This window comes from Carassius gibelio, chromosome B1, assembly GCF_023724105.1.
Source record: "Carassius gibelio isolate Cgi1373 ecotype wild population from Czech Republic chromosome B1, carGib1.2-hapl.c, whole genome shotgun sequence".
Taxonomy (NCBI): Eukaryota; Metazoa; Chordata; class Actinopteri; order Cypriniformes; family Cyprinidae; genus Carassius; species Carassius gibelio.
This window is the reverse complement of record NC_068396.1, coordinates 13,445,812-13,461,919: the sequence shown is the minus strand read 5'-3', so window position 1 is coordinate 13,461,919 and position 16,108 is coordinate 13,445,812. Positions and strand designations below refer to the sequence as shown.

General features: G+C 36.7%; 1 protein-coding gene across 1 annotated transcript in view; it reads left to right on the top strand.

The window, feature by feature from the left end:
- Positions 1 to 16,108, top strand: part of zcchc7 (zinc finger, CCHC domain containing 7) — a 49,464-nt gene that overhangs the window by 26,795 nt on the left and 6,561 nt on the right. The window contains exons 3-6 of the mRNA XM_052546443.1: positions 5,315 to 5,373; positions 5,512 to 5,637; positions 6,709 to 6,879; positions 8,944 to 8,979. Coding sequence (XP_052402403.1) covers positions 5,315 to 5,373; positions 5,512 to 5,637; positions 6,709 to 6,879; positions 8,944 to 8,979 — 392 coding nt within the window. The remainder of the gene's footprint in view (positions 1 to 5,314; positions 5,374 to 5,511; positions 5,638 to 6,708; positions 6,880 to 8,943; positions 8,980 to 16,108) is intronic.

The following is a 16,108-nucleotide window of genomic DNA, read 5'->3' as shown; positions in this document are numbered from 1 at the left end:
CGTTTTTGTATAAGTTTATTTACAACCATGTCCTTTTATTTCAAAATAATCTCTATTTCTTATCTACATCTTGAAAAATCAGTTGGACAATTAATTGCTAAACAAGAAGTTTTTAGTTCAGATTTTGGTTCTACCACAAAATGTTTTTTTTATTTATTTATTTATTTTTTTAAATAATTTTAGTTCTAATCATAGTTAAAGTGCACCTGTTATGTTATTTAAAATGTTTGGTTTTGGGTACAACAGGTTTACATGTAAAGGTAAAAAAATATATATGTAAATTTTTTGTAATAGCTTTTAAATTTAGCTGATCTCTCAATGACAATTGTTTCAGTGATTCATCTTTCCAAACCCCTTCTTTACGCAAGGTTACTCTGCTCTGATTGGTCTGGTGACCCAGTTTGTCAGAAACGGAATATAGCAAAGACCCAAACAATAATGCTACAGTATATGCTGAACACTGACATTGGAACACAGATATATATATATATATCATTGCAGTCTGTAAACCAACATATTGCTCCATCTTTTTATCATGACTCCAGGCAATAAGAATGACAGACATTCTATATTAATCAACACATTTCTAGACAATAGTGGGCCGGCAGCTGATTAGCAGAACTATAATGTGAGTTAGCCGGTGACCAACAGCTGCATTGAGTGTATACACAACACACACATATTTTGCAATGCTCAACAGAACATCACAGCAACAATTTTTGCATACTATTTACATTCAAATACAGCTATCACACACTGCATGAAAAATAATTTTCAAAAATTCACAATAGAGACACTTTAAATAGCTCTAAAAGATGTGAATGAATGCATAAAGACAAAAATGTATTGCATATCTTATAATTGTTTAATTATTTTGCTATTCGGTTTGATCAGTTTAATGCATCCTTGCTGAATAAGAGTATTTATTTCAGAAAAGCAACTTTTGAATAGCAATTATATGTTAGCCAAATAGGTCAAATGAGGGTTCAGTGAGTTGTGCCAAAACATTTATATTGGCCCTTGGTCATCAGGCTATCTATATTGTTGAGTCCTGCAATAAGAAACAAAAATGGGACTAAACATGAGCATCTTCTCCTGTCCCTCTCTCCCTCTGCTAAACGTACACCCTCACACACAAAGGTACACGGGGTCGCACACACTCGGGCTCCATTGTTATGTATGGCTGTGTTAATCTGACTGCTGGCCTCTCTTCCGCTCTCTTTGTCCCCTCCGGCAGCCCAGTGGCAGAAGTCAACAGCACCGCACAAAGGACCCGCAAAACTGGTTAACGGCGGGGCCTGCTTGTGGCTTTGATCAGCTTTTTTAGGGTTCAGTCCCATGTTCCCCCTGCTAGAGGAGGCTGAATGGTTACACTTGAGGGAGGTTGTTAAGGGAGACGAGTGTGAGGAAAGGGTGATCAAGATGGATGCGTGTGTCACTGGTTGGTATGGGATGTCATGTGCTGTCGATGCCAACAAATTACCCCAATTGCTTACTTTTTAAGGATTAGTTTATCCAAAAATGTCATAATGTCATAATATACTCACTCTTGTGTACTTCCAAAGCCATAATGCTTTTAATAATCCCTGAAACACAGTTGAAGATATTTTTATTGAAACTTGAGAGATGCCTGCCCCTCAATTGAAAGTCCATTGACCCCAAACTTTTGTGATTCAAGAAGACCATATGATTTGACTGGTTTAATTAGAGTCTGAAGAGACACAAGCTTTGTATGATGAACAGTTTTAATTTAGGCTTTCATTCACATATAAACAATGATGAATGCACCCATGGAGCACTTCAAATATGGGAAACATATTTGAAGTTCAAACCTGCTTGCTAGGTTGTGTGTTCACATCGATTACATTTACAATGCCTTTATTAACTTTTTGGAGCATGACATTGTTGAGGGAATTTTGTGTTTTTTTCGAAGATGCAACATGAGAACAACATGATGGTGATGATGGGAACATGTTCCTGTGGCTCAGTGGTAGTTTATTGCATTAGCAGTGCAAAACATTGTGAGTTAAATTCCCAGGGAACACACATAGCCTGAATGCACTGTAAACCACTTTGGATAAAAGTGTCTGCTAAATGCATCATAATGCATGTAATTAATTACACAAATAAAATGTTTTGGTCAACTACTCCTATAATGCACTTCCTAGATGAGTGCACATTGTTTCAAAGAAAAGCAAAATGTATTTTATTACTGTTGTTCAGTGTTGTATCAATATGTAATATTATTCTCTACCTCTAAAATGACTTAGCACTTCAGCTGAAGTCACCTAGGCCACATGAGCAGGAAAAATAATATAAATAGCTACATAGCTGTTAAGCATTTTAAGCTGTTGTAAATGATTTAGCCTCTCTAAAATTGGGTTGAACTTAATAGTAATATAACAGTGGATAACCAAGAAATTTGAAAAGTCATTCATATACTCGTAGAAGCTCTTGAGGCTGAGCATGATCTTCAGTGTCAGTTTTCGGGTGTAGTGTTTTCACCATTGATTGCAATTCAACAGTCATATCTAGGTTTGCTATGCTATTGAAAGCTCCCTTTTCATTATCCAGTCAATTCCAATGAATCAGTAAGATCCTGCTCAACCTTTTCTTCCCTTGTTGAATATTCTGCTTAATTTGGAAATATGTCTCATTACAAATACCTTGCTCAGTTGTAGTAGCCTCAAATTCCTTGACAAACGTCCGTGCACAAACAGCAAGCTGTAAACAACAAAGCTGACTGAATTTTAAGCCAGTAGTCAGAAGTCTGGCTGAGTGAGCCTACAAAATTGGTATTTAATAGACCAGTCTGAACAAGTCCATATAATTCCAAACGTTAGTAAATCTCGTTGCGTGATTCATTTGAATACTCTCCTCCCATAAATTTTGCACCTGAAAGAGAAACTTCTACAAATGCATATTGAATAAAGTCAGGTTTTAAAATAATGGTGTCCTCGGCTTTTCAGCACTAATTCGTCACTGCACGTCTGTAGTATAACCTGACAGTGCCATTTTGACACTAAAAGACAGTTTAGTTACTATTAGTAAAACTGGCCCAAGGGCTCTTGATTGGCTGCTGCTTGACCCCATACTAGTATGCAATTTTAAATATGCCATATTTGCCATAATTTGTTGCTCATGAGTGGTCAGATCTGTTTCGGGCCAATCATCTTAACCAAAATGCCATGTGGCACTACAACCAAAGGACGTGACTGACAGCACCAATTGGCTTTGGATCGTGGGTTTAAACCTACAACCTTACTTTGTTTTTAACAACTTAATTTAAATTATTTATGATGAATCATAATTCTTAGTTTCTACATAAATGTTTTTAATCAATATTAAAAATTGTACTAAATTTGACATTAACATTCACATTAAAGACATTTATAATGATATAAAAGATTTCTAATATTTTCTATCTCAAATTAAAGCCGGTCTTTTGAACTTTCTGTTTGTCAAAGAATTCTGAAAGCAAATGCATCACAGTTTCCAACGAATATCAAGCAGTAACTATTTTGTACATTGATAATGACATCAGGTGTTCCTTGAGCACCAAATCAGCATATTAAAATGATTTTTGAAGGATCGTGTGACACTGAAGACTGAAGTAAAGGCTGGTCAAAATTCGGCTTAGCTAACACATGAGTGTATTAAAATAGGAAACAGCCTCGGTGAGCAATAAGATTCTACTTTCAAAAACAAAACATTCTGAATGGTCCTGTATATTGACTGTGATATTCTTTGTCACTTCAGAACTGGCTAAATGCATTTTCCAAAGAGGATCCCATTGACATGTTTTAGTAGCAGTTTAGTTCAGGACTGTGATTCAGCTGTGAGAGGAAACACTCAGAGTCCCAGACAGTTTGTTTTTTGAGATACGCCTTCACATGGCCTGTTCCCTACACACAGAGTCCTCTTAAAGTCAGAATAGTGTCTCAGTCTCTTTCTCTCTAATGGGAGCTTGTGTTCATGGTTAATTAGTTTCTCCTACACATCCGTTTTGTTCTCCATGGACCCAATGCTGGTGGCCGGGCGCACGCCAGCTTTCTTCTCTCTCAGACTATTAGTCAGCTGGAATTCATTAAAACGCACACACTGATGAAGTTGCACCCTGCGCGCATACCTCTTATTTTTATTTGTTGGTTCTATGTTAATTAGCATACCTATGAGACTCACAAGTAGCATCTGTCGCTATTCCGCTGTCAGCCCCCCTCCCTTGCTCTACTTTTCATCCCTCCATCTCGCTGTATGGAAAGCGAAAGGTTTTTTGTGATGTCGAATGTGGCTTACTCTCTAGCGCCCCCTCTGGTGATGGTGTATATTGTCTGTGGATGCCAATTGGAAAACTCCGCATACTGTTCTATCTAAGTGTTTGAGGGGGATTTGATGTGAAAACTGAGTGGATTTATGAAAATATTCCTAATATTCATATGAGAAGTACATTATAGTATCTTTGGTGTGTGTGTGTGTGTGTGTCATTGTGAATAGGCCTGGCAGGATTACCATAGTGAGGTCCTCCTTTCTCTGGCTTTGTGTGATTGCTGGCCCATGACTGACGAGGCATTTCCCCCACATAGAGACATGGAGGTGTGTGTGTGTGTGTGTCTGTGAGAGAGAGAAAGAAGGGGGGCATCAGGATTAAAGGAAATGTTTCCTGTTTATTGTACTGGGGGTCCTCGGGGATGCTTGGGGGGCATTGTTGCGATGTGTTGGGTGTGTAGATTTAAAAAAGCAAACACATTAATGAATGAATGTATATGGTTTGTTTTCATAACAAATATTGTAATTATTTCGCCTGTAAGTGTGGATATCTGTAGTTGTGTGCGTGTTAAAGTATGACTTCTAACTGTGTTTCATGAATTAGTATGATTTTTCAGTGCAAGTACAATATGATACACTAAACTAGCGTCAGTGATGGTTGATGACCTTGGTCAGCTCTGGTCAGTTCCCTGCAAGATGTTTTCTGTAATTTCATTTTTTTTTTTTTTTCAGTGTTTTGTATGTATGTATGTATGTATGTGTGTGTGGTGTATTTTAATGCAGTGTGTGTTGATGTGCAGCTGTGTATTGCTGTAGTAACTGTCTCTCTGTCTCTTGAGAATGAGCTAAAAAAAAAAAAGAAAGGTCAAATTAGGGGAGTGGGCCTCTTGTATCCTACACACACACACACACACACACACACACACACACGCACACACACACACACACACACATACACACACATAATCTCTTATTGAAGTTTTATCTAATTTCATGTTGATGGTTTCAGTTTGTTTTTCTCATGTACTGATCTTTTTTTTTGTTGTAGAACATGCAAATGATGAAGAGAATGAACTGTTCTGGGCTGTATCAGTAAAGGATAAAGAGGTAATGTTGTATTTTTTTTGTCAAATCTGAAATTAATAATACTGGAATTGTATTTATTAAACAGAAAATAATTTATATTTTTATGGACTACTTCCATAGGAGGTGATTACATATATGTTTCTGTGTGTGTGTGTGTAGGCTCAGATCTCTAATAAAAGGTTTGGCCCGAGGCGTGTTTCAAACCGTTACTACAATGAAAAATCCATCACGTGTCACAACTGCAAAAAGTCCGGCCATCTCTCCAAAAACTGCCCTGCACCAAAGGTACATCATTATCCACCCGTCACTTTATCTTCACTATAGTCACCTGCCCCACAGCAAAGATCAAAATACCCTTATTTCCACTCCATGAACTGCTGACACCTATGGTACACATCAGTCCAGAAAAACTGTCAACTAGACAATTTAGCCAATGAATGATCAAAACAGAATTTAAGACAATTGGATTCAAATAAAAAATGTTAACAATACATTTTGGATCAAAGATTTTGTGTACGATAAGGGTTGAATGGTTAAATATATCACTTGAATTCACTGGATTATTAAAATTATAAAATACTTCATGGTTATTTGTGACTTCTACCATTCAAAATTTTGGGTTCAGTAACATGTTAAGAAAGAAATTATAATTTTATACAACATGTATACATTCGATTTGTATATTTGAAGTATAATATCTTTAAGAATATCATGATATATGCTGTTACCACAATATTTTTGTTTACTTCCTTAATACAACAAAAAATGATTTAGGTTAAGTTACCCAGGTATAAACTATAACGAATTGTAAGTTTGTAAAGTGGTCTTTTAGTTCTGAGGATTATTTTGTTCTTTTGATACTCCTATTTTATTTAATCTGTTTTGAACTTTGTTAAATTATATATTCTTTATTTTCACAAAATAGCAGTAAAAACTGGGACAACTAGTTTATTTGTTTTATTGCTATTATTATTATTATTATTACAAATCTTTGTAATCATGATACAAGAAACTTTAGAATTTATAATTCTTGGTTAAGAATTAAAAAAAAGAAATGTAACCTAAAAATAACATTTTCTCATTTTAATGCTTTGAAGAAAATGTCATATGCCAAATTTATAATGTCATAGTTGTCCTCATTGTGACTATTGACTATTGTATATTGATATATTGATATATTATACATTATTATACATTATACATTATTATACATTATATTATATATATTATACAAACCTAACCTAAAAATAGTTTTCTGGATTTAATGCTGTAAGACAATGTCATATGCCAACTTTATAGTGTCATAGTTGTCCTTACTGTGACTGTGTGTGTGTGTGTGTGTGTGTTTATGAGCAGAAGATGCCATGCTGCTCATTATGTGGGCTTCAGGGACACTTTCGGAGGAACTGTCCGAACCGTTACTGTTCTAACTGCTCGCTGCCCGGCCACACCAGTGACAACTGTCTGGAGAGAGCTTACTGGCACAAACGCTGCCACCGCTGTGACATGACCGGACACTTCTTTGACGTGAGTGGTGCTGCGTGTGTGTGGACCATGGAGCTGAGATGTGTCTCTGTGTGTGTGTTGGGTTTGGAGTGAGTTGTGTGTTGCTTGTTTGTTTGTGCGTGTGTGTGCGTGTGTGTGTCTATCTCCTGGGCCATTCTTTCTCTCATTAAGGCAGACGCTTCACAGGCTGTGAGTGAGACACACGCTCCACTCGTCACCCCCAACAACAACCCCACCGAGAGACACAGAAATGGGGGAGGAAGAGAAACAAGTCAAAATGTTACTTTTAGAAAGTGCAGAAGAGATGAAAAAAGAAAAGATTCATCTTCCTAAAACAAAGGTCGGAAAAATGTCAGGATCAATGTCAGGATCATTTAGTGCAGTAAACTATTTTTTTCTTTGACCACTGGTCTTGCATTGTTTTGTTTTTTTTGTTTTTTTTCAGCATCTCACGCAATGAGCGTTGTTTTTTTTTTTTTTTTTTTTCTTTTTTTAAAAAGATAAGATTCTGTTCAGTGGTGTTTATAAACACAGGAACACATTCCCTCACCGTGAAAGCTAGTTGAGTTTCTTCATCTTTTGTTGTCTTGTGATTTGGAAACAGTTTTAATATAATTTTGGCATAGTTTTAATTGAAACGAAATTGGCCCCATTCATGCATAACGTGACAAACAAACACATTTAGGTTTTGGGCGCAGTTAAACAGTGTTGCTTCAAGATATTCTGCTGCATTCTATTAGTCAAAGTAAGAAGTTTTGCTGAATATCTAGGCTCAGTAAGTTCTCACATCACATGATAACAATCACAGTGGCCATCATCCCTCCAAGACCTCTAATTGATTATAAGTCTAGAGTAAGCAGTAAATACAGAATGCAGACCCTAGTTGATCTTAGTGGTTAGCTGAACAAACAGTTCTTCAGCCACCAGCACAACATGACTTTTAATTATGCTTATAATCTATAATTACAGCAGTCTCAAAAACTGTTCATTAATGAACTCTGAGAGTTAACAAATATCAGTCCATTTACTTCACAGTTTCTGGCTCACTGTAACATACATCTTCATAATGAATGACCTCAGTTCTTCATCTTTACATATTTGTTACATGTTTAGGGTATGAACATGACAGGATTAAGTCTGAACAAATGTTCAGTCTCAAAATTATTGCATGATTTTTTTTCTTATATGGTTTCACTCTTACCATTATTTGATTGCTTTGAACTATTATAAAACCTTTTTTTCCATGTTTGTCGGTTTTGTAACACTTGTAACACTAATCCCCCTGATAACATGTTCTATTAGTGCCTCTATTAATTTGCCTCTAAGCTAATTTGGATGTGAAAATATGAACTTGCTTCGAATTGGCTTCAGTATTTGTCTGATGTTCCTTAGTGTTCAAAAAAAACTTTATTTTCCCACTATCAAAGCACCTTTTATATTTGGATTTCTAAAAATGTAGTCTCTTTGCCAAAGCTCCACTTTTGTCAAAAACAACACTGTAAGGGCAGTGACTTTAATTCATAATAATAAGAAAACAAGTCTGGAGGTTCAAAACAACAGCTTTGGTATTTGGCAGTATGGAAATGTTTTTAGTAGCTTCACCGCTGTATCATCTTGTCACAGCGAGTGAGGGAAAGAAAAGCAGATTCTTAGCGATTTTAAATGTTTCCTTCAATACACTCAGCAGGGTAAACCCTAGAAGGGGTGCTGAAGCCTCTGCCTGGCTCTCAGGTGGGGTTCAATGAAAAGCCAGCAGTATAAATGAGTCCAGCTGCTGTGCCCTCAGCACTTTCAATTTTTTAGAGAGATGTAGGAAGCTCACAGGGCAAATGCACTAAGCACCCTCGCTCAGTTTCTGTTGAAGCGGCTTGAGCTGTCAACACTGCACCTCTCTCTTATCCTACTGTTGTCCTTTTCAGTTTCTTTATTTTCCTGTTAATTTGTTTCCTTTTCCATATTGCATTTCCTTTGTCTTTTTCTCTTCTCTTATTATTATTTCTAGATCTTATTTAATCTCCACTTCTTCTCATCTTGTTTCATGTAAATATTGGGTTTTCTCATTGTCTTTTTTTCTGTTCTCAACAGGCTTGCCCAGAAATCTGGAGACAGTATCACATTACGGTAAGCTTCCATGTGTTTCTGTGTTTCTCATAGAAAATGCGAGGACAAGTTATGTGTGAATTCATAGAGAGTCTGCCTGAAGGAATTCCAGGTGACCTTATGTGTTAAACATCTCCAATAATAGAGTCATTTGTGACTAAAGCAAGTCAAGCCAACACTCATTTGTGTGTAATAAAACCTCACATGTATAAGCACTATTAGTCATTATTGTGGCTTGCAGAGAAAAGGCTCCATGCGTCCCGCTGGTTTTGTCTTTGTGTGGACATGTATAAATGGTGGACTCCTGACAGTGTGTCTAAGCAGAGGAGAAATCAGCTTTCATTCACCACAGAGGGTTGCTTTAAAAACTAGACTTGTGTTGAACTGTATGAAGTCTCTTAATACAATGAATTTAAAAATATCTCAAAGTTGTTTGAGATTCTTTAAATAGACAACATTTGTTTACTTGGGTTTTATTGGATCGCCGTGTGCTTTCCTCTGTATTTGCATCTGTGTGTATGTGTTTTGTCACAGAACAATCTGAAAGTGGTTAATTGGCAAACTCACTGAGCATTTTCTCCCCAAAGATCCACCAGGGTGAGAAGGCATGTGACAGTCACACACACAGCTAAACGTCAAGGGGCGCGCTGGAACATCTGCACTCACACACACACACATCCGCTCAGACTCCTGGAATATAGACCTCAGCCTAAGAGAAAAGAGCAGGTTGTTTGTCAATTAAAAGACGTGATAAAGCATGAAATGGGCTGCCAGCATCGCGCTGCGCCGAGCAGTCACTCGACCCGTCACACACACACACACACTCGCACACACACAGTCTAATTAGCTAGGCTTCCTAATGAAAAGGCCAGATCGTTAGCGCTAGCCTGGTGCGCGGGTGGCAGAGTGGAGACAGAGAAAAAAGAAAGGTGGAATGAAAAGAAAATGTTGCCTCTAGGGCTGTTAAAGAGCTGCGTTGGAGGGTTAAAAGTCTTTTTAAAAAATCTTTCCCACTTTCACTCTTTCTGAGCTTTTTGATTTGTTTCCTCAGTGTTGAATAAAAATAGCATTCCCTGAGTTTGTACCAATTAAGTTCATGGCACAAAGATGGAAACGGATCTGATTATTATCCCTCTTTGAAAAGCGTATCATGGTATCTGTTGTTTCTGCCAAAATACCATAGTTATTATATTACAGTTATTGTTTGTAAAATAAAACTGTGATAAATTGATGCCAGTGGTTCTGGTGGATCACTGTTTTAGTCTTATTAAGGTTGTGGACTTGCAGGGAAAAAGTGAAAAATAAGTAAATAAAATCTAGGAAAAAAAAATCTATTAAAATAAAGTGTAACTAAAAAAAAAAAATCCTACAATTAAACACAAATTGTCTAATTTAGTTTTGCAGGCTCAGATATTAGCTTCTGCTGCTCTTCTTTACTATAATTGTTTAAAATAATATATACATTTTCATATTCAGCATGTGAATAATTTTCTGTGTTGACATGCTTGGTAATATTATTGCATGTCTGAAATATATTTAATATATTTCGACATTTATTTTTTTGTAAGATAAAATATTTGGTAACATAGTTTAATATTACATGTACTTACTATGGTAAAAAAATAATACGTTATATATAAATACCAGAAACTAACACTAATCCTAACACTTACCCTATAGTAAGTGCATGCAGTTAATTAATAAAAAAAAATATTATTATTTGTGAAATATTAGTCTGTAACAACGTCACCTTAAAATAAAGTGCAACCCGGTTTTGATACAATTTTGGTGCATGTGATGTCCAAATTAAAATCTTGATGTTAAATCAAAAACAAGATGAAATGCACTGAAAAAGAAAGAATGACTGCAGGGTGATTTACACCATTTGAAAGAGATCCGGTATTAAATATTTTACAGTAGTGTAATTAAAATCATTGTCATAATCAGTGGCAACTATTTTATCGCACCCAAAAATCTAGGTTAAAAGACTATTTGCTATCACGGTGAATTGCTGTCCGGCGTCCTGCGCCTATGTGGACGACATATGTGGACGTTCGTGAGTATGTAGGGTTTATAATGGCTTAAAATAGCGTGTGATGGTTTCCTGCGGGTCCACTTGGTTCTGCTGGGCTGAGTCCATCTGCTTGTGCATTACTTTCATCCTCCGGGTCCTGCCCTGGTTCTGTTTGTGTGTGTAGGTACTTAAATTGAGTCACCCTCAACAGACGGTCTTTAAGGCCTTTAAACTATCCTGGAGTCTAGAGGGCTCAAAGTTAAATACAGTACAGATACCCCTGTGTGTGTGTGTGTGTGTGTGTGTGTGTGTGTGTGTGTGTGTGTGTGTGTGTGTGTGTGTGTGTGTGTGTGTGTGTGTGTGTGTGTGTGTGTGTGTGTGTGTGTGTGTGTGTGTGTGTGAGTGTGTGTGTGTGTTGTGCTTTGGGGAGCTGTGGCCTGTCGCCCTATGCTAGGCCCAGTCAGGTGTGAAAAGGCATTCTGTCAGACCAGTCCCTTTCTACTGGGTCTGTTTATAATGTGTGTGTGTGTGTGTGTGTGTGTGTGTGTGTGTGTGCGTGTGGGTGGGTGGGTGAGGCCTGCACCTGTCTTCACTAACAAACAACCACTCAACTCAACTAAGTTTGCCACAAAACCCAAAGGAGACAGACAGAAAGAAGTGCGAGTGTTCACAGAAACTATGCAAAGAGTGAAAGTTTTACAAAGCAAATGTGGTGTCTGGGCCAATTTTCTGTTTGCTGCGATTATGCTGTTCTTTGGTTTGGTTTTCATTTTATAAATGCAACTGTTGTACATCTGCAAGGACTTAACTGACTCAAAAATGTAAATCAAATATTCTCTTTTAAAATGTAGTTTTAAGAATGTTCTGTACACACACACACACACAATCAAAATTGTGGTGACTAGGAGAATTGCGTAACGTGCTACAGAGCTTTTATGTTTTGGTTCAGATATTACGGGTCTGAAGGGGATACGGATTCCAAACCTTTTAAGAGGATATTGGTGCGCAATTACCATTTTTAAAACTTCTTTTTAAAATCCCTTCTTTCCTCAAACTGATCAGCCTAGTAATCCTTTACACTGTAATGAAAATTAATTGAATCATTAGCATAAGTGAAATGTATGAGGGACATACAGTTTATGGCTTCAAAGCGATCAAGTGATTTTTAGAAGACCGTCAGCAATAAAGAGAAATGGCCTTGCTGTCAATAGAAACATTTCTGAATATTATTCAGTAAGACCAAGCCAAATATGGACCAAAAACCTAATGATGAATTCAGTGTTTCAGTGGAGCTGGAAAATTAGTCAATTTCTTTTGCAGATAGATGTACATTTAGTTTCACCTTTATTCCATTGGGAGATAGAAGAGTCTGGAATCATCCTGTGCAAATGTTGAAATGAAGAGCAAATATATAGTTTGTAAATATCTGCATTTATATGTGTTGGTTTGATAGACACACAGCACCATCTACTGATATAGATGATGTACTACAGCAGTCCGTAAAGGACAAAAAATACTGTCAAATCATCTTAGAAGAAAAGTGATTCATAAATTAAGGTAATAAAATTATTATTTTTCATCCTTGTTGCAATTTAATAATATAACCGGTTTTAGATTTGGCTGGTATAAAATTAACAAAAGAAATTGAATAGGCTTGCACTGTAAAAGGGACCAAGTCTTAGGAATCAGAATATCATAGTGAGTTTTGAGGGGGTGCATTTTTTTGATTTGGGCCATTTAGCAACTTGAGATTTAAATGTAAAAATGTAATTGTAAGTTTTTATCCGTAAAGAGTATAAATCAGTAGTATGTTTAGACATTTGTGAATGTAATGAGATTTTCAAGAGACGGAGAGAAGCGTCCGACACAGTTTATTTCGAGTGTTTGTATCGATTAAACTCCTGTGGGAACAGTTCAGTGGAAATGTCACAGCGCAGCACTTGGAGAAAGCGGTTCTTTCTGACACTGATTTTATGCTGCGGAGCTTTTTAAGAGTGTGATCCCTGTGTGGATCTGTCAGCTCAGAACATCAGATTTTAGGACAAGAGGATTTTGAATCAGTTGAAGTTGATATGAAAGTGTGCTTGTGAAGTTGAATCGAGGATTTCATTTAAACGCGTTCAGCGAATTTGATTCTGATTTTATCAAGGCTGCATTTATTTGATCAGGAATACAGTATAAACAGCAATTATTCTTACAGTTTTAAATAGCTGTTTTCTATTTTAGTATGTTTAAAATGTCATTTACTCCCGTAATCATAAAACTGAATTTTCAGCGGTCATTGCTTCAAGTCTTCAGTGGCACGTGATTTTTCATAAATCTTTCTAATATGCTGATTCGGTGCGCAAGAGACCTCTTCTTATTGATATCAATGTTGAAAACAGTTGTGCTGCTTAGTATTTTTGTGGAAACCATGATATATTATTTAAGGATTCTTTAATAAATAACAGTTCAAAAGATCAGAGCTCATTGAAAATCTTTTGTAACTGTAGTCTTTCCTCTGAATGTTTGAGCAATTTAATGCATCCTTGCTGAATATTTTCTTTCAGAAAAAAAAAATTCTATAAAAATGTCATATTTATTTTCTGTTGATGAACTGTGACCATTGTGATTTATATATGATGTCATGCTGTGTGAATGTTGTGTCCTGTCGCCACCTGGGGGAAAAACCTCACAATGCTTTAGGAGATGCTTGTTATTTGGGCTTGTAGCAGTATTGTGTTTTTCTTTCTTATGTACTTATGTATTCATTTAAGTAGTAGACAATGTTAGGGCTTTGTTTCTAAATTGATTATTTTATTCCAGATGTGAGATGAAGAGCTTTTTTTCTGTTTATCAGACAGGAAAGTGAGAATGCAACTGCTAATACTTGGAAGAAGAAGAGGTGGAAGTATATATGATGCAAAAATCATATTGAATCCTATTTATTTTTTAAAGCAAAATAACATTTCTTCTTTTTTTTCCTTTGGATTTTGTGAGTTAAATATGGTTTGGAGGATGGCTTCTGGTTATCAGTTGAAAGGCAGGCACGGAGAGACCGGTGTGTGTGGCATTGCATGAGAGGCCAGGGGTCGATAGCATTACAAGACGTGTGTGTATGGCCGCACATCCGTGTAAGAGTGTGTGTGTGTGCCTTTTGGCTGCCAGTTTCCTGTGTTTGCATTTGAATGACAAAAGCAAGGGGAGCTGGCATGAAAATAGAAAAATGTTTATCTGTTAGCCTGTCTCGGCCTTAGGTATACACACACTTCTTACTGAACTGAGAAAGACAGAAGAGGAAACAGTCTGCAGCTGAGACCAGAAATAGGTCAGAGCATCCTTAATAACACTTCTTGGCATCTTTTCATTTATGGAATATTTTGCATCGGACAAACTTGAAAGTAGGTGTGTTGACATGATGTTACTACACATTCTTAAATAGAAAGGTCAGGAAAAGGGGTTTCACAGCAATGCCATAGAATAACCTTTGTGAGTTTCCCAAAGAACCTTTCAGTTTTTCATACTTTAAAAGACATTTCCATAATCAAAAGCACATTTTTTCCACTAGAAAGGTTAGAATGGATACTAAATGTTTTTTATGGAGCTATCAATGCCAGTAAAGAACCTGTTTTTAAGATTGCACAGGGATGGTACGATTCCAGGTTAATATTAATGGTAACACTTTAGCATAGGGACCAATTCTCACTGTTAACTAGTTGCTTATTAGCATGTCTATTATTAAACTTTTGGCTCTTTATTAGTATTATAAAGCACATATTCTGCATGACCATATTCTACATTCATAATCCTACCAATTTAACTGCTAACTTATGAACTATTAATAAGCAGCAAATTAAAGTTTACTAAGGCAAAAGTCATTGTTAATGCTTTGTTAATATCAAGAATCGGACCTTAAAATAAAGTGTGACCATGTAAATAGTCAAAAAGTAAGACTAATTGCTCACTTTCTGATGATTTTATGCAAAAAAATAAATAAAATAAACATTTTGTTTAGCATATTTCATGGAGGTGTGTGGTTTGAGTAGAATAACATGGAAGACCATTTTGATCTATTTGTGATTTCTGAAAAATGGTTGCAAAGAGGTTTTGCACACAAACGTGAGCAAATGCACAGTAAATGTAAAAATAAGATTGACCTTATCGAAAACACTTTCTTCCTTAAACATCAGTAAAAATGCCTACGAATGTCCCACATTTAGCGAGGGAACCGTCGTTGGACTATCATATACAGTGGCACAGCGTAAACCTCCGTTCAAAGCTCTGTTTGTAAATCACATCACAAGAAAGAAGTCGACCTGGCGAAGGCTCCGCTGAGCTACAGCAGCTCTGTCATATCAGTCAGCACACGTCTTGTTTTCTGTCCCTTGTGTTACTATGTTTATTCATTTAGGCCACCTCTGTACGATATTAAAAATGTCTGCGCAGATAAATCCACACTAGATGTGCATTTCATCCATAATACAGTGGTGTTCATTTTGACCGTGCATGGCAGGTCTTGTCTTGACATGTACGTTTTATATAAGCTGTTGCAAGTTGGATTTTGGAGGTTATGCACTATAGATAGATTTATCTAGAAGATTGCATGTTAAACCTGAATCTGCTTCTGTTCATCTTCCTCTCTCTCTCTACCTTGCTCCTTGTCGCTCTTTTTCTAAAGAGGCATATTGTAGGTAATTTATGGTTTCTTAATCCTCCTTAATCTTTATTTGTTGTCTAATGAGTGTTGGTGGAACGCCATAAATTGCATGTCTGGATGAAAATGGCGAATGTCTTTAAATTATTTCTCTTTACCCCCACCCCTTTCCTGTCATTCTGGGGGGGTTCTCTAGAGTTTTTCTATTACGTATGCATAATGCACCCCAAATCTTCCACCTCTCCCTAATCCACCAAGCACACAAAGACTGTTTACACTGTGTGTGCATGTTTGAATTGTGATTGCACTGGAAACAGTTTGAATTTGATGTGGGTTTAAGGATTAAGGTTGTGTCCGCCTGTAGCCAAGGTGTGAAGTACTGTTGCCAGGATCCAGTGTGTGTGTGTGTGTGTGTGTGTGTGTGTGTGTAAATCTGTGTGTTTTATTTGCTTAAACGTGTGATTGTGTGAGCATGAGGGCTGTTTTCTTTGAGGAGGAGAAGG